Genomic DNA, 19,193 nt, shown 5'->3' on the forward strand with positions numbered 1-19,193 from the left:
TCTGCCACGTGGTGAGTCGCAGCATGTCTGCACATTCGCTGGAGGTGCCCCATTGTTCCACAGCCCTTGCACACGTAGTGCTTGAAATCGACACTGATGGGCTTGATGATTATCCTCGCAGCACCAACACAGTGCTAATGGATTTGCATTCACGCCCCATGGCAGACTCAGTCATCCTAGGTCTGGCCTCTGCGGGCGTGTAGGCCCTGCCTTGTACAGTTCTGCCTGCGGAAGGCGTTATTTTATGCACAGTGCTTGCCGGTAAGTTCCGATGCTGCAATGATATCTGTTTAGTGTTATCATTCGTGGACATAAAAGCCTGGGCTATCGTGATGGCCTTGCTCAGATCTAGGAATTCGGCAGACAGCAGTTTGTGAAGAATGACCTCGTGGCCGATTCCAAGTACGAAAAAGTCCCGCAACATTTCCCCCAAAAATCCATTATATACGCATGGTCCCACAAGGCGTCTTAGGTCGGTGACATAGCTTGCCACGTCCTGGCCCTCGGAGCGGTGATGCGTATAAAAGCGATACTTGGCCATCAAGATGCTCTCCTTCGGCTTGAGGTGTTCCCGAACCAGCGTGCACAACTCTTCATATGTTTTGTCCGTTGGTTTCGTCGGTGCTAGCAGATTTTTAATGAGGCCATATATCGTGGACCCGCAAACGGTGAGGAGAATCGCCCTGCACTTGATCGCGGTTTCTGCCTTTTGCAGCTCGTTGGCCATGAAGTACTGGTAATGACGCTCAACAAAGGCTTCCCAATTATCACCCTCAACAAATCTCTCAAGAATACCAGCAGCAGCCATAACTGAGTGAAAGTTCATGATCTGTTACTCGTCGCCAATTGTTACATTTAGAATAACTCCACAAGACTGTATATCTTAAGCTCAAACTGTGACCTTGGTCTCTTTATTGTATCTCCAGAGTGAGGAGGCAGCATGGTAGACTGCCTTTTATACCTGCTTGCCCAGGGTATGCAGGTGACCCTTGGGTCTCCCACAGGTGCGCCCCCTGGTGGCAAGTCTTACAGATTCGTAATGTTTACATACATAACAGGGACGATATTAAAGCTTTGTCATCAGCAGATGATGATTTGTGTGCTCAAGTGCTGAGCAAATTTCCCTCACTGTTTGAACCAGGAATTGGCAGCTTCAAAGGAGCCAAAGTGCAGATTCACTTAGGCCCAGACGCAAGGCCCATCCATCACAAAGCCAGGGCAGTCCCGCACATGATGAGAGAAAAGGTCGAGCTCGAATTGGACAGGCTACAACGTGAGGGGGTCATCTAACCGGTCGAATTTAATGAATGGGCCAGTCCCATTGTTCCGGTGTTAAAGAGCGACGGCACAGTCAGGATTTGTGGAGACTACAAGGTCATGATCAACCAAGTTTCGAAACAAGATCAATACCCAATACCGAAAGCTGATGGCCTGTTTGCAACGCTAGCCAGGGGAAAATCATTCACCAAATTGGATCTAACATCAGCCTACATGACACAGGAACTGGTTGAATCAACAAAGAAACTTACGTGCATCAACACGCACAAAGGACTGTTTATTTACAACAGGTGCCCTTTTGGAATTCGGTCGGAGGCAGCCATATTTCAGCGAAAAATAGAGAGCCGATTGAAATCCTTCCCCAGGACCGTGGTATTCCAAAACGACATCCTAGTCACAGGTCGTGACACCGCCAAGCGCCTGCACAATCTGGAAGAGGTTCTGCGTCGTCTGGACAAAGTGGGACTTAGACTGAAACGTTCGAAGTGCGTTTTCATGGCACCAGAGGTCAAATTCCTTAGACGAAGGATTGCTGCAGACGGAATCAGGCCGAAAGGCACAAAAACAGAGGCCATCAAAAATACGCCCAGGCCCCAGAATGTGACGGAGCTGCGTTCGTTCCTGGGTCTTCTCTACTACTTCGGTAACTTCTTACACAAATTGAGCACAGTATTAGAGCCTTTGCACAAGTTGCTCAGGAAAGGAGATGACTGGGTGTGGGGTGAATTTCAAGACAGAGCCTTTGAGAAGGCTAGAAATCTGTTATGTTCCCACAAGCTACTGGTACTGTATGACCCATGCAAGCATCTAGTTTTGATCTGTGATGCGTCGCCCTATGGAATCGGCTGCGTATTCCAGCAAGCCAATGAGTCAGGCAAACTACAACCAGTTGCATACGCGTCTCGAAGCCTGTCCAAGGCGGAAAAGGCCTACGGCATGGAAGAGAAAGAGGCTTTAGCATGTGTTTATGGGGTAAAAAAAAATGCACCAGTCCCTGTTTGGACTTCGCTTCGAGCTGGAAACCGATCACAAGCCACTTATATTGTTGTTCTCGGAAAATAAAGGTATCAATACCAACGTGTCGTCCCGCATCCAGAGGTGGGCGCTAACATTATCTGCCTATGATTATGTCATTCGCCATATACCAGGCAACGACAACTGTGCTGATGCATTGAGCCGGTTACCGTTGCCCACACCGGAGGTGGAAACGTCAATGCCCGCAGAGCTACTCATGGTCATGGTCATGGATGCCTTTGAGAGTGAAGGGTCGCCTGTAACTGCTCAACAAGTTAAGTCCTGGACCAGCCAGGATCCGACCCTATCGGTTGTAAAATGTTCTGTTCTTAACGGGGACTGGTCGACCATCCCCAAGGAAATGGGTGATGAAACCAAACCATACAGCCGTCACAAAAAGGAGCTTTCCATCCAGTCTGACTGTTTACTGTGGGGTAATCGTGTTGTAATGCTCAAGAAAGGCAGGGAGAGATTTGTACAGGAGTTACATAGTATGCATCCCGGTATTATCATGATGAAGGTCATCGCCAGGTCCCATGTTTGGTGGCCTGGCATTGACTCGGACTTAGAGTCATGCATACATCAGTGCAGCACTTGCTTGCAGTTAAGCTATGCCCCAAAGGAAGCTCTGCTCAGTCTGTGGCCATGGCCATCTAAACCGTGGTCCAGAATCCACATCGACTTTGCTGGCCCCTTTCTCGGTGAAATGTTTTTGTGGTGGTGGATGCATACTCCAAATGGATAGAATGTGTGATCATGTCATCCAGCACTTCCACTGCCACCATTGAGAACCTGAGAGCCATGTTTGCCACACATGGTCTGCCAGATATCGTTGTCAGTGACAACGGACTGTGTTTCACGAGCCTGGAGTTTCAAGAGTTCATGAAACGCAACGGCATAAAACACGTGAGGTCAGCCCCGTTCAAACCCACATCCAATCATCAAGTGGAGCGGGCAGTTCAAATCATCAAGCAGAGCCTGAAACGTGTACGTCACGGTTCCTTGCAGACACGCCTATCATGCATACTGCTCAGTTACAGGACAAGGTCACACTCGGTCACCGGGGTCCCGCCTGTGGAACTATTGATGAAGAGAGGCCTCAAAACCAGGCTCTCTCTAGTCCATCCTGACCTTAACGATCATGTCAAAACCCGACGTAAACGCCAGCAGTGGTATCACAACCGCGCTGCAGTGTCACGCGACGTATCTGTAAATGACGTAGTGTATGTACTTAACCAGCGTCAAGGGTCCAAGTGGCTCCCGGGCAATGTTACGGATAAGGAGGGTAACTGGGTGTATATGGTTAAGCTCAAGAATAGGCAGATGTGCAGGAAACACATTAATCAAATCAAGCCACACTGACGAACCAGAACAGTTGGAAGACACCGCGAGCTTAGACGACCAACCAACTCACGTCCAGCCATCAGAAGAACCTACTGTGGTCAACCCAAGTCGTGAGAGACTCGGAAAGCACTGGGATTGTACTGAGATGGTCAACCAGGGAGCGAAGGGCTCCGGACCGTCTGAACTTGTAATATGGACTTGTGCCAAAAACTGAGGCGGGTGGGGGGGGTGGGGGGATGATATAATGTATGTACTTAAGGTCTGCCTACCACCAGGGGTCACTACCATCGGAGGTCTTAGGGTCATAGGTACATTCGTGCTGGGCCTGGTATCTAACCTGAACTTCACCTTTGTATCTTCACTTCTGGAAGCCATAAAAGACTGACCAGGTTACACCTAGTCACTGGCTCACAGTACGGAGTTCATTGTATCATTTCATACACCACACTAACATCTGTAGTTGGGAAAATGTTGGAGTCCATTATTAAAGAAGCAGTAGCAGGACATTTGGAAAAACATAATTCAGTCAGGCAGAGACAGCATGGATTTATGAAAGGGAAGAAGTCATGTTTGACAAATTTGCTGAAATTCTTTGAGGATGTAAAAACAGGGTGAATAAAGGGGAACCAGTAGATGTGGTGTATTTGGACTTCCAGAAGGTATTTGACAAGGTGCCACATAAAAGATTACTGCAAAAGATAAAAGTTCACGGAATTGGGGGTAATATATTAAAATGGATAGAGGATTGGCTAACTAACAGAAAACAGAGTCGGGATAAATAGTTCATTCTCGGGTTGGCAATCTGTAACTAGTGGGGTGCCGCAGGGATCAGTACTGGGACCCCACCTATTTACAATCTATATTAATGACTTGGAAGAAGGAACTGAGTGTAACGTAGCCAAGTTTGCTGACGATAAAAAGATGGGAGGAAAAGCAATGTATGAGGACACAAAAAATCTGCAAAAGGACATAGACAGGCTAAGTGAGTGAGCAAAAATTTGGCAGATTGAGTATAATGTTGGAAAGTGTGAGGTCATGCACTTTAGCAAAAAAAAAAATTGAAGTGCAAGTTATTATTTAAATGGAGAAAAATTGCAAAGTGCTGCAGTACGTGGGACCTGGGGGTACTTGTGCATGAAACACAAAAGGTTAGTGTGCAGGTACAGCAAGTGATCAGGCAGGCCAATGGAATCCTAGCCTTTATTGCAAAAGGAGTTGAGTATAAAAGCAGGGAAGTTTTGCTACAGTTATACAGGGTATTGGTGAGGCCACACCTGGAATACTGCGTGCAGTTTTGGTTTCCATATTTAAGAAAGGATATACTTGCTTTGGAGGCAGTTCAGAGAAGGTTCACTAAGTTGATTCCGGAGATGAGGGGATTGACTTAAGAGGAAAGGTTGAGTAGGTTGGACCTCTACTCATTGGAATTCAGAAGAATGAGAGGTGATCTTATCGAAATGTATAAGATTATGAGGAGGCTTGATAAGGTGGATGCAGAGAGGATGTTTCCACTGATAGGGGAGACTAGGACTACGAGGCATAATCTTAGAATAAGGGGCCGCCCATTTAAAACTGATATGAGGAGGAATTTCTTCTTAGAGGGTTGTAAATTTGTGGAATTCGCTGCCAGAGAGCTGTGGAAGCTGGGTCATTGAATAAATGTATCGATAAGGAAATAAACGGTTATGGGGAGCGGGCAGGGAAGTGGACCCGAGTCCATGATCGGGTCAGCCATGATCATATTAAATGGCGGAGAACGCTCGAGGGGCCGAATGACCTGCTCCTGCTCCTATTTCTTATATTCTTATGACCTTGGTCAAATAGTTAGTGTAAGTAATATTTTCATTTATTGAATGGAACTGGAATTGTAAATGTGACCAGCTGTATATGTCCCACCCAACAGAAAGACACCCTCTCCAAAAAGTTGCATTTTCATCTTTGCAGAGGAAGGTGGCACATAATAAAAGGGTAAGAACTCAAACAGGAGGAGGCCCGGCAAATCTGCACCCACTGGCATCCTTGGAAGAGAGGGCCGCTGCTTTGATGGGTCCTGCCTGGAAAAAGCAGTCAGTACTGCACAAGCTGGGCCCACACTCGAGGGAGAGGGTAAGTCCTGCAAATTCATCGTAGTCCTTCAAATCAGCCTGCTACCTGGCCTGCGTTGTGTGAGCCTACTCACGCCACCCAACTTGCCCCCTCCTCTGTTGCTAACCATTTGACTGCTCTGTTATATTTTGCAGAACTTGAGGCCAACCCTGACGATGCAGAAGATTCAGATGCGGACGAGCCTGAAGAGGAGAACATCTTCCAATACAACCCTCCGGACCAAGAACATGGGAGAGAGGGGGAGAGGATGGAGCTGGATGAAACTCCCACTGTTGTACTGACTTTGGAGGTGGTGCCCTCATGGAGGTGACAGCCCCTTCCGTGACTAGTGGTTTGATTGCTGGTGGGACATTCCATGGTTTCACACTTTTAGAGGTTATGGGTCCCAGTAGTGGGGTGCAGCAAGACAAACCCAGGGTCCCACCTTCCGAGGTTGCAAGTCACAGTGGTGGGGTGCAGCAAGGCACACCCATGGGGAGGAGGGGAAGGAGAGCTCGACCATGCTCTCCTGAGGTGCAGGATCTAACAGATGTCATTGAGTGCGGAGAGCATTGACCTTACCCGATCACTCCTCAACGCCATCAGTAGGGCGAGTGATGAGGTAGCGTGACTGTTAAGAGAAGTAACAGCAATGACACGAGAAATGGGAACGATATCAGGGACCATCAGTGAGGGAATAGTGGCCATGAGGGAGGAAATGTCAGAGGTAGTGCAAACCGCGTCACTGACCGTGAAGGGGGGAATGTTGCAGATAGTTCAGACAGTTTTGCTCAACATGAGGGAAGGAATGTTGCAGGTCGTTGAGACACTGTCAGGGCGCATGAGGGACGGCATGTTGGAGTTAGCTGCTGCAATAAGGGAACATGCCCAGACCCCGTGCCCATTAACAGAATCAACTGTCACTCCCACTCCAATCCCCACACCAGCCTCTGAAGAGCCTACAGCCGGGCCCTCCAACTTGCCGCCTAATGCTGACGTCCCTCCCCCCTCAAGAGGTGCGCAGTACCAGAGATGTTAGAAAGAATAAGCTTGGTATCAAGACCAGAAACGTTGCACCACCGCCTGCAGGCAGGGGTGGTGGAGTGTCCAAGATCAAGCGCAGCGGACGGTCTTAGAATAAGGTAGAGGAGAGATGGGTGGGTGCAGCCTTTCTTTGCTGCTGTTATTATTATTGTTGTTACTGTTGTAACTGTTCTCAAATTTAAAAGTTTTTAGTAAGTGATGTAAATTTACAAGTTTAAGTAATCTTAAAGTTTTTAAGTGATCTTAAAGAGTGATCTTAAAGTGAAGTTTGATATGAGAATAATTTTATTAAAGTTAAGCACATTGTTAAACTTTTGAATAAAATGTATTTTACATTAAAACTAAATCATGTTCCATTAACACAACACATTACGGAACAGCTCCATACATTAAACATGATCCATGTGGAATAGTTGTCGCTGAGCCCTCAGGCTTCAGTAAAGCGTTCATGGATGAGCTGCTGGCGCAAGGCTCGAGCAATTGTTAAAGGGGCACGATGGCCTGCCCTCCTCCACCACAACAGTGAACTGACCGACAATCTCAGGGGAATACAGCAAGTGGCCTCTGGAATGGTCCAGGCATCAGAAACACTGTGTCAAGATGCCAATGGTCCTCTCTATAATGCTGCGCGTCGCAATGTATGACATGTTGTGTTGACGGTCAGCTTCCGTGTGGGTTGCGTATAGGGGCGTCATGAGCCAGGTGGCGAGGCGGTACCCTTTGTCTCCCAGTAGCCAGCTATGCCTTTCTGGCTGTTGCTGCTGAAACATGGCAGATATAATGCTATTGTGTAGGATGAACACATCATGGGTGCTCCCAGGTTACTTGCATCGACTGACATGATATGATGCATGTCGTCACACACGAGCTGTACATTAACAGAGTGGAAGCCTTTTCTGTTCCTGAACATCTTGGAATCCTCCAAAAAGGAGCTTGTGGGTACAATCAATGCAGCCCTGTACCTTTTGGAAGCCAGCAATCCTGGTGAAGCCCACAGCCCTGTCATGGATTGCTTGGGCGGTCATGGGGAACTTTATGAAGTCATTCCTATGCGCATACAGTGCAGCCGTCACCTGGCGAAGGCAGACATGTGTTGCATGTTGAGAGATAGCACACACATCCCCAGTTATAGCTTGAAATGATCCGGAGGCATAGAATGAAAGTGCAACCGTAATCTTCACTTCAACTGACAAAGAAAGCAGTCCTCATGACGCTTCTCGGCTGCAGGTCTGCTTTGACCAACTCACAGATCTCACGGATAACTTCTTCGTGGAAACACAGCCGTCTGACACAGTCTGCATCACTCAGGTGGAGGTGGGTAAGGCCTCCTGCCCAGCACCCTAAGGGCTCTGATGTTCCTGATACGATGAAGTTGAATCAATTGTCCCCGACATAGCACCATGATGCAGAAAGCTCGCACAAGATAGCATTGTCAGTATTGCCCCCATACTTAAATTTAACCTTTAAAAGCTCCAAACGGCAGGAAAGCAGACAGGACAGGCTCGCAGTTCCCTCTCTCCCCAAGGTCTGTATGGATGGACCAAAGGTCTTGTGACTTCTCCTCTCTCTCTCTTCCCCCCCGCCCCCCCCCCCCCCCCATGGCTTGTTTTGTAGCCGAGCCCTGAGCTCCTGTGTCCGGGCGTGGGGCCGATACTAACGGCCAAAGCTACACCCTCTAGCCCTGCTTCAAGACGTTTGGTGGTGGCTGGTGGCGAGTAAAAAAAAAGAGAAAATGTCTGAAATCCAACAAATTTACACTTCTACGTTGACAGGTAAATAAAAGTTGAACTTTATTATTGATTTTCACAGTGTTCTTGACTCCCTCCAAAATCTTCGATTTCAAAACAATGGCATCGTTCAGTGCCGATTTTTGAATGTGCGCTGGTTAAGTGCCCAGAAGGTTTTTTGGGAGTGGCCAGATATGCCGATGTAGGAGGAAAAAATGTTGGCCAAATTGCGAAAAATTTAAAAAACAGGCGCAGTCATGACCTAAATAAAAACTGACCTAGAAAACTCGTAACTAAGTCAGTTACGCCCGCGTAGATCGCAGGTGGAAACTTGGAAAAAATACATACGCCAGGAAAAAAGGGCGCAAATAACCAGGGAAAATTGAGCCCAGTGAGACAGGTAAAATGGACTGATTTTGACACCTAAATGGGTAAGTCATATCGTGGCTATTGGCCAGCTGTTGTATCTCCTGTGCTTTCTCCATTCACCACCTGTTCTTTAGGTACCGGGTTTTTTATTGGACCCGAGCCTTGAGCTGTCTGTAATGTTGTTTTGCAGCTCCCGAGTTGGGTTGTTGCTTTGAGGCTCAGAAATGCTTTGTGCTTGCGATCTATTAGTTCTTTGATCTCCTGATCATTTTCATCAAACCAGTCCTGATGTTTTCTGGTTGAGTGACCAACTGTCTCTTCACAGGCACTGGTTATAGAGGCCTGGAGAGCAGACCAAGCACTATGGGGATTCAGCATCTCAGGGTCAAGGCACGCCAGATTGGCTGTGAGGCGCTGGCTGTATAGGGCTGGGTCTCTAAATGCCCCGGCATTAACTTTTTTGCAGAACTGCTTCTGCTGTCCCCTTTGCTTTGGGGCAATGTTAATGTTGATGATGTATCGAATTAGGTGGTGGTCCATCCAGCAGTTGAGACTCTTAACGCAAAGAGCATGAAGAGGCCAAGCGCAGGCAGCGGAAGGAGTGCGCGGCAAACCAGCCCCACCGACCCCTTCCCTCGACGAATGTCTGTCCTACCTCTAACAGGGTCTGTGGCTCTCGTATCGGACTTTTCAGCCATCAAATAACTCACTTTGAGAGTGGAAGCAAGTCCTCCTCGATTCCGAGGGACTGCCGATGATGAATGGGGTGAGTCAGGGGAGCAGATCCATGTGAGGGGCCCTCCCTGCTGCAGTGCGGCCCAACGCCCGGCAGGGGGCGAGCTGGGCTTTGAAAGAGGCAGCTGTCCGTTTCAATTGCCTGAAATCTGAACCCTTTCAAGCCGCCTTTCTGTTGCGAATCACAATTTATATTCAATTGACGGATTAGGTGCATGGTCCGGCTGTAACTGACGGTGTATGTACTTTTCTTTAATAAAAGGCGGTAGTTGCGTTGATGCATTCGGGGAATGAGGAAGACGACCCGTTTGGGAGGGGGGTCCTCGGGAGGGTTGCTGTGGACACCCAAGATGGCGGCGCTGTGGGTCGCCGGCTGCGGTGAGTGAGGGAGGGAGAGTGAGTGAGGGAGGGAGAGGGGGAGAGGAGCGGAGAGCCGCGCCCAGGATCGTGCCGCACCCAGGTTCGCGCCGCACCGGACGGCCGGTCCGCCCGGAGCTGATTGTGGACAGAGCGGCCGTCATTTTGTGTCAGTGTTGTTGTGCGGGCCGCGCTGTCACTTGTTCACCGTTAGCCCGCCTCCTCCCGGGTCTCGCCGAGTTCGCCACCGGTTATTTATCTTCATTATATAGAAATAGATATATACCCCGTGAGGGGGGGTCCCCCCCCCACACAAACTTGGCTACGATGATTGACAACGTGCCCGGCCAATCAGGCGGGGGGTGTGGTCCAATCAGCGCGCGCACACGGGTGGTACCTGGCCGACACGCCGGCGATTGTGATTGGAGGAAGGGAGTGACAGGCAAGCTGGACGGCTCGAGCTCCCAACTTCTGCACCAACAGACCATGCAGTTCCAGTACTGGCACCAACACACCGTGCAACTCCAACACTGACACCAACAGACACCGTGCAATTCCAGCACTGACACCAAAACATTGTTAATTCCGGCACTGGCAAGAAGACACTGCAGTTCCAGCACTGACACCAAAAGAAGTGAAATTCCTGCTCCTGCACCAAAGCACCATGCAATTCCTGCACCAGTACCAAAACACATTGAGGAGTAAATCAAAATAATGGCTTCCTCTTACTTATGCGTAAATGGTATAGCAACTTCAGGCAAGGACAGATGCGAGGTTAAACACAGTTATCCAAACGTTGCTATCGAGTAGCGCCACTCTGCTGTTAGCTTCTTGGAAAGCAGCATCTCGCTGTCTGCCTCTCCATTAAAATGCATTGAATGGTGTGAAACATAGAAAATAGGTGCAGGAGTAGGCCATTCGGCCCTTCGAGCCTGCACCACCATTCAATATGATCATGGCTGATCATGCAACTTCAGTACCCCATTCCTGCTTTCTCTCCATACCCCTTGATCCCTTTAGCCGCAAGGGCCACATCTAACTCCCTTTAGAATATATCGAACGAACTGGCCTCAACAACTTTGAGGTAGAGAATTCCACAGGTTCACAATTCTCTGAGTGAAGAAGTTTCTCCTCATCTCAGTCCTAAATGGCTTACCCCTTATCCTTAGACTGTAACCCCTGGTTCTGGACTTCCCCAACATCGAGAACATTCTTCCTGCATCTAACCTGTCCAATTCCGTCAGAATTTTATATGTTTCTATGAGATCCTCTCTCATTCTTCTAAATTCCAGTGAATAAAAGCCTAGTCGATCCAGTCTTTCTTCATATGTCAGTCCTGCCATCCCGGGAATCAGTCTGGTGAACCTTCGCTGCACTCCCTCAATCGCAAGAATGTCCTTCTTCAGATTAGGAGACCAAAACTGTACACAATATTCAAGGTGTGGCCTCACCAAGGACCTGTACAACTGCAGTAAGACCTCCCTGCTCCTATACTCAAATCTTCTTGCTATGAAGGCCAACATGACACTCGCTGTATTTGCATGATAGATACGAACTAAACTTGCCACACAAAAGATAAGTCTTGTCATTACAAGCGCAAGTACCCTTTTAATTACGTGATGTGTTCATTACTGCCAATGAATCTCTGGCACAGAAAATTAACTATTACAAGTGTGGAGTCTCATTCCTTTGGGTATTAATTGTTGTTGGAGATTTTACTTTTGTCTTTTTTTTCCTCAATCCGATCTTCTTTCCTTCCCTTTATTTCTGTTTCTGTACCTGATTTGACATTGAATTCACCCACTTTAATTCACACATCCTTCTCAGTACTTATGCTGTTAATTTCACAATCCTTCAATCTGATTAGTTAAGGAGATATAAAGTTGCTTGCTCAGGTCCCAGATACCCTGTTTTCCTCATTGCGACGTTATCAACTTGCACTTTCAGCAACTTACCATTCAAAAGATTTTTGACAACCTAAATGTGCAAGGGCAAGTCTAACTAATGGCAGACATCATTAGATGCTACTGAAAATTATGGCCCAATGCAGTTGCAGCACTGTTACAGCACCGGTTACATTATCAATATGTGCATTCATATTTTAATCATATACGCTGAACTGTGCTACAGCTGATGAGGACATTTTGAGACCTGGGGCCACAGCTGCTGCAAGGCATTACCTCGAGGTCAAGGAGTGGGACCACATGCTCATATTTGACAGTCAGTGCCTACCATGATTAGGTTGCAGAGGGGCAACCAACTGGCAGCACCACCAATTGATGGGGTATGATGTGTGTTCATACGTGACCAAGACGATGGTGTCAATGCACTCGCATGCTTTATAGTGAATTCTGCTGCTTACTATGCTGATCGTGAGGAGCTCCTGAAACATGTTTCCTCTCTTGTGCGCATTCAAACCCACCCTTAGTTGTCTAGTTAACAACTAGTGATTATTTCCTTTGGGGAGGGAAAGAAAGGTGACCTGCTTGGGACTAAGGCAACACTTGGTAATCTAATGGGAGGACCATCCTGGCTGGTAGGCCGCGTGATTTTAATGGGTTAAACCCCAAACCCTACCCAGAAAACAAGGACTTTCTAAGCTTTGGCTCTGTCAACCTTACCCAAACTCTCTGGACTTGAAATAAATGGGATGTGCCCATCTTGTGTTGGGAACACAACATTTCTACATGTTCCTGGGAAATATACTCTTAAACATGGAATGGGTTTCTGTGCAGGTCAGACACCCACCTGACCAAAGATAAATTAGCCATTTAGCTTTTATAAGCTGGAGCACAATTTATTTCCCAAAGAAGTGTAAGCTCTATGTGAACGAGTACTTTGGAGAAACTAGTCAAGTACCCAGGTAACCCCTCCCCCCCCCCCCCCCCCCCTCAAATGTAGATCCATCACTGTTTCATTTCTATTGGCTGCAAATCTAGAGCACTGAGATTAGGGGACATTGCTCGGCACAGAGATACCATACTCCCCTTTCATACCTGGGATCAAAATCAGGGTTAACTAATGAGGTGACACTTCTCTTTATGTTGGTTGGGTTAAGACACATTGGTAGCTGGAACAGAGGAGCTTTACTTTGTTTCTGTGTTGTGTATTTGACATAGGAATGCTTGATATGACACAATGTCAGAAGTGAAAAGGTCTTAATTTTCTATTCACATGTTCAAAATGTCCCAAATGCAGAAGCAAATGAGATTGTCATGTCACAATACATGCCTGAATTTGCTGTTGGAAAAACAAATTGCAGTACAGTAATTCTTGCATAAGTCAATATTTGTTGTGGTGTGTCTCGGGTTTAGTGTGAGAGCTGTTCATGGTACCAGGAACATACTCTTATTTGTCTACAATAGTTAGGTTCATATTTCATTACGAATTACGAAGTTACGAATACCTTCCTTGCTAATCTTCTAATCAAACTTTGGATTTTAAAAATCCAGTGTGCAAGCATAAAATCTAACAACCCTTTAAACTGTTTAAATAAGTTCTGTTTCATATATCAAGGGGATTCTCATTACTTATCTTGAATCATTAAACTTATGGTTAAGGGTAGGAAAGGCAAAAACGTGTTTGCTCCAAGTGGCTCTCCCTATTATATTAGTTTTAGGAATTTCACATGGTAGGACACTAAGAAGTGTAGAGGAACAAAGGGACCTTGGAGTGCATGTCCACTGATCCCTGAAGATGGCAGGCCAAGTAGATAAGGTGGTTAAGAAGGCATACTTGCCTTTATTTGCCGAGGCATAGAATACAAGAGCAGGGAGGTTATGCTTGAACTGTACAAAACACTAGTTGGGCCACAGCTAGAGTACTGCATGCAGTTCTGGTCACCACATTACAGGAAAGATGTGATTGCACTAGAGAGGGTACAGAGGAGATTTACGAGGATGTTGCCTGGACTGGAGAATTTTAGCTATGAGGAAAGAGGGATAGACTGGGTTCATTATCTTTGGAACAGAGGAAGCTGAGGGGAGACCTTATTTAAGTGTATAAAATTATGAGAGGCCTAGATAGAACATAAGAAAATAAGAAACTAGGAGCAGGAGTAGGCCATACGGCCCCTTAAGCCTGCTCTGCCATTTAATACGATCATGGCTGATCCGATCATGGACTCGGGTCCACTTCCCTGCCCACTCTCCATAACCCCTTATTCCTTTATCGTTTAAGAAACTGTCTATTTCTGTCTTAAATTTATTCAATAGAGTGGATAGGAAGGACCTATTTCCCTTAGCAGAGAGGTCAACAACCAGGGGGCATAGGTTTAGAAGGGATTTGAGGGGAATTCTTTTCACCCAGAGGGTTGTGGTGGTCTGGAACTCACTGCCTGAAAGGGTGATAGAGGCAGAAATATTCACCACATTTAAAAAGTACTTGGATGTGTACTTGAAGGCTATGGACCAAGAGCTGGAAAGTGGGATTAGGCTGGATAGCTCTTTGTCGGCCAGCACGGACACGATGGGCTGAAATGGCCTCCTTCTGTGCTGTACATTTCTATGATTCGATGATTAATTTTAAAATCAGCCCATTTAAGCTCACTCGTGGCTCTTTAATTAGCTAGTTGCCCCTTTTGAATGCTTTAACTGTATGTATATTCACTGTTAACTTTCCATTCGTTCCTCTAGTTTTCTTTATTTTGGAAATCAATAAGAGACAGCTGGTACAAAGTCTGATCTATCTTCAATAAAAACAGAAAATGCTGGAAATACTCGTCAGGTCAAGATAACGTTTCGGATCGATGAATGTTCTGATGAAAGGCCATTAACCTGAAACATTAACTCTGTTTCTCTCTCCACAGATAGAAACATAGAAAATAGGTGCAGGAGTAGGCCATTTGGCCCTTCAAGCCTGCACTGCCATTCAGTAAGATCATGGCTGATCTTTCCTTCAGCATCCCTTTCCTGCTTTTTCTCCATACCCCTTGATCCCCTTAACCGTAAGGGCCATATCTAACTCCCTCTTGAATATATCCAATGAACTGGCATCAACAACTCTCTGCGGTAGGGAATTCCACAGGTCAACAACTCTCTTGAGTGATGAAGTTTCTCCTCATCTCAGTCCTAAATGGCCTACTCCTTATCCTAAGACTATGTCCCCTGGTTCTGGACTTCCCCAACATCGAGAACATTCTTCCCGCATCTAACCTGTCCAGTCCTGTCAGAATCTTATATGTTTCTATGAGATCCCCTCTCATCCTTCTAAACTCCAGTAAATAAAGGCCCAGTTGATCCAGTCTCTCCTCATATAACAGCCCAGCCATCCCTGGAATCAGTCTGGTGAACCTTTGCTGCACTCCCTCAATAGCAAGAACGTCCTTCCTCAGACTAGGAGACCAAAACTGAACACAATATTCCAGGTGAGGCCTCACTAAGGCCCTGTACAACTGCAGTAAGACCTACTTGCTCCTATATTCAAATCCCCTAGCTATGAAGGCCAATATACCATTTGCCTTCTTTACCACCTGCGTGCCCACTTTCAGTGACTGATGAACCATGACACCCAGGTCTCGTTGCACCTCCCCTTTTTCTAGTCTGCCACCATTCAGATAATATTCTGCCTTCGTGTTTTTGCCCCCAAAGTGGATAACCTCACATTTATCCACATTATACTGCATCTGCCAAGTATTTGCCCACTCACCTAATCTGTCCAAGTCACCCTGCAGCCTCTTAGCGTCCTCCTCACAGCTCACACTGCCATCCAGTTTAGTGTCATCCGCAAACTTGGAGATATAACACTCTATTCCTTCATCCAAATCGTTAATGTATATTGTAAAGAGCTGGGGTCCCAGCACTGAGCCCTGCGGCACCCCACTAGCAACTGCCTGCCATTATCCCGACTCTCTGCTTCCTGCCTGCCAACCAGTTTTCTATCCATGTCAGTACATTACCCCCAATACCATGCGCTTTGATTTTGTACACCAATCTCATGTGTGGGACCTTGTCAAAAGCCTTCTGAAAGTCCAAATACACCACATCCACTGGTTCTCCCTTGTCCACTTTACTAGTTACATCCTCAAAAAATTCCACAAGATTCGTCAAGCATGATTTCCCTTTCATAAATCCATGCTGACTTGGACCGATCCTGTCACTGCTTTCCAAATGGGCTGCTATTTCATCCTTAATGATTGATTCCAACATTTTCCCCACCACTGATGTCAGGCCAACCGGTCTATAATTGCCCACTTTCTCTCTCCCTCCTTTCTCAAAAAGTGGCGTTACATTAGCTACCCTCCAGTTCATAGGAACCGATCCAGAGTCAACAGACTGCTGGAAAATGACCACCAATGCATCCACTATTTCTAGGGCCACCTCCCCAAGCACTCTGGGATGCAGACCACCAGGACCCAGGGATCCACCGGCCCTCAATCCCATCAACTCCCCCAACACAACTTCCCGCCTAACAAGGATATCCTTCAGTTCCTCATTCTCACCAGACTCACTGTCCCCCAGTACATTCGGAAGGTTATTTGTATCTTCCTTCGTGAAGACAGAACCGAAGCATTGGTTCAATTGGTCTACCATTTCTTTGTTCCCCATTACAAATTCACCTGAATCCGACTGCAAGGGACCTACATCTGCCCCACCAATCTTTTTCTCTTCACATCTTTATAGAAGCTTTTGCAGTCAGTTTTTATGTTCCCTGCAAGCTTCCTCCCGTACTCTTATTTTCCCCTTCGTAACCAAACCCTCAGTCCTCCTCTGCTGAATTCCAAATTTCTCCCAGTCCTCAGGCCCGCCACCTTCTCTAGCCAACCTACATGCCTCCTCCCTGGTCCCAACACCATCCTTAATTTCCCCTGTTAGCCACGGCTGAGCCACCCTCCCAGCTCTACTTTTACTCCAGACAGGGATGCACAACTGCCTGACCTGCTGAGTATTACCAGCATTTTCTGTTTATATTGAGGATTTCAAGCATTTGCAGTACTTTGCTTCTGAACTTGCTTTTGATTGATCTTAAATTTGATTCTGATGATTGCTGGAAGCACAAAGCATAGAATACAATTGGGCAAGTTACAAATTTCTCTCCATCTAGTTCTGGTCCCAATAACCCTGGTTCAGCAGGTGATGGATACTTATCTTTGAAAGGGACAGAGCTCCATGCAGTGCAAAGTTCTGGGAGAGTGTTGCACAGGTAGCATTGAAGTGGCATTGTATTCCATCTCGTGTTTTTAGATTGATACAGAATGCCGAGGTGTATTTACAATCATTCTTCTCTTCTTCGATAAGATTGGTTTAAGGCTTATGTGTGATGCTTTTCTTGTTCTGGTTCAGTGAAGCAGAGCTGTTCAAACTTTTCTGTGAGGGGTGTGTGTGTATGCGATGATGAATGGGTGGGGTCATGGTGTGTGGAGAATGCATGTTGTTCAAAGAATGAGCAAGACTCCCCCAGGTTAAGTAATCTATCTTACTTGATTGGACATTCTTGCATACCGTGGGAGCATAGGAAAGAATTAATTGATCTGACTTACAAATTTGTATAGTACAATGGACATAATATCTTGGGGCTTTGTAAACACATACATTATGATACTCTCACTAAATCAGGCCAATGAACAGTGGCTAAAAGAAAGGGACATCTCTGGTCCCTAATGAAAGGGTAGGAATTCTGAAGGAACCATCCCAATCACTGTCAGACAAGTTATGGTTAGCCCATAATGAGGGCCTGCAATTCACTCATTCTGAGGATTGAAACCAATGCCATCTACAGCGCAGTGTTCTGTGAAAGAGGTCACATATTTGCATGAGTTTAAAAGGTGTGTCCATTAACGAGTGTAACAAGATGTTAATTCAGGATCTGGCAAAGGTCTACCTAGTTGTAGTCACCAAATCACCTGCATAAAATAGGGTATCAGTGGGTGACCCCTAATGAACCAGATGCAACAGGATAATGTATGACTCAAAATGACATGGTTTAGAATATAGCTGGGTTTCAAACCAATTTCAAATAAATACTCAAGTTTTCTAGAAGAAAGAAAGACTTGGATTTATATAGCACGACCACTGGATGTCTTAAAGCGCTTTACAGTCAGTGAAGTACTTTTTGGAGTGTAGTCACTGTTGCAATGTAGGAAACTCGGCAGCCAATTTGCACACAAGCAAGCTCCCACAAACAGCAATGTGAAAGTGACCAGATAATCGTTTTTTTTTTGTTATGTTGATTGAGGGATAAATATTAGCCAGGACACCAGGGATAACTCCCCTGCTCTTCTTCGAAATAGTGCCATGGGATCTTTTACATCCACTTGAGAGAGCAGAGGGGGCCTTGGTTTAACGTCTCATCCGAAAGATGGTACCTCTGACAGTGCAGCACTCCCTCAGCACTGCACTGTCAGCCTAGATTTTTTTTGTGCTCAAGTCCCTGAAGTGGGAGGTGAACCCACAAACTTCTGACTTAGAGGCGAGAGTGTTATCCACTGAGCCACAGCTGACACTGTCGAGTCTGAGATTGACGTGAGATAGGATTAACAGTGCAAACGTTCTCAATTTACTATTGCACACTCTTGTGGTGAGTTTCTGTGAAAACAGAGCACAGTATCTTCAACTGAAGGGGTGGATCTTACCCTAACAGCTGCTGCGTCTCCATCATCAGGGATCAAGATTCCTCTATTTGACATCCTATCAGTGAGTGGTGATCTCCTCTGTGGGTAATTGTCCCCGTGACTAGCAACAATAGAAACCTGTCATTTAGTGGCTGCTTTATGGTATCAGTGAGTAATGTTACGTATAATTTTCTCGGGAGTGGCCATACCCCACTGCACACTTGGGTTAGATTTAATTGGATCCACATTGACATTGAAGTTTCTTAGAAATATTTTAGCTCCGGTTTCTTGATTCTATTCATTAGGCTTAGTTTTAATCAATTTCACTGTTGATTACTCGAGCCCAAACTTCCTTTAACTCTGCAAATTATTCTCTTAAAATGCACAGTCTGCATATCTTAAGTCAGTTAGTGGTACACAGTTCTGGGGTCTGAGAAGGAAGCAACCCCCAGTAAACAATGTGTCATATGCAGGCCATTTTCCTGTTAAATTCTGGTGCAAACAGATCAAAAAGAAAATTTAGCAGACAGTATGCCAGTCAAAGGCAATAATATCCTGTTTGACGCCATTCTAGTTTGCTCTGTCATTCCACCAAACCACGTGCCTAACATTCCTTTCACGATACTGCATCATCGACAGGTACGCTTGAATGCAGTACAAATAGTACTCTGAATAGTGTCCGTTCATGTACT

At 46.3% G+C, this 19,193-nt stretch overlaps 1 protein-coding gene across 2 annotated transcripts in view; it reads left to right on the forward strand.

Annotated features, from left to right (window-relative positions):
• Nucleotides 1-9,935: 9,935 nt before the first annotated feature.
• The window catches only part of uggt1 (UDP-glucose glycoprotein glucosyltransferase 1), a 188,177-nt gene continuing 178,919 nt past the window's right edge, over nt 9,936-19,193 (forward strand). For both annotated transcript variants that reach the window (XM_070883358.1, XM_070883359.1), the window contains exon 1: nt 9,936-9,974. In XM_070883358.1, coding sequence (XP_070739459.1) covers nt 9,947-9,974 — 28 coding nt within the window. In that variant the 5' untranslated portion in view covers nt 9,936-9,946. The remainder of the gene's footprint in view (nt 9,975-19,193) is intronic.

This window comes from Pristiophorus japonicus, chromosome 6, assembly GCF_044704955.1.
Source record: "Pristiophorus japonicus isolate sPriJap1 chromosome 6, sPriJap1.hap1, whole genome shotgun sequence".
NCBI lineage: Eukaryota > Metazoa > Chordata > Chondrichthyes > Pristiophoridae > Pristiophorus > Pristiophorus japonicus.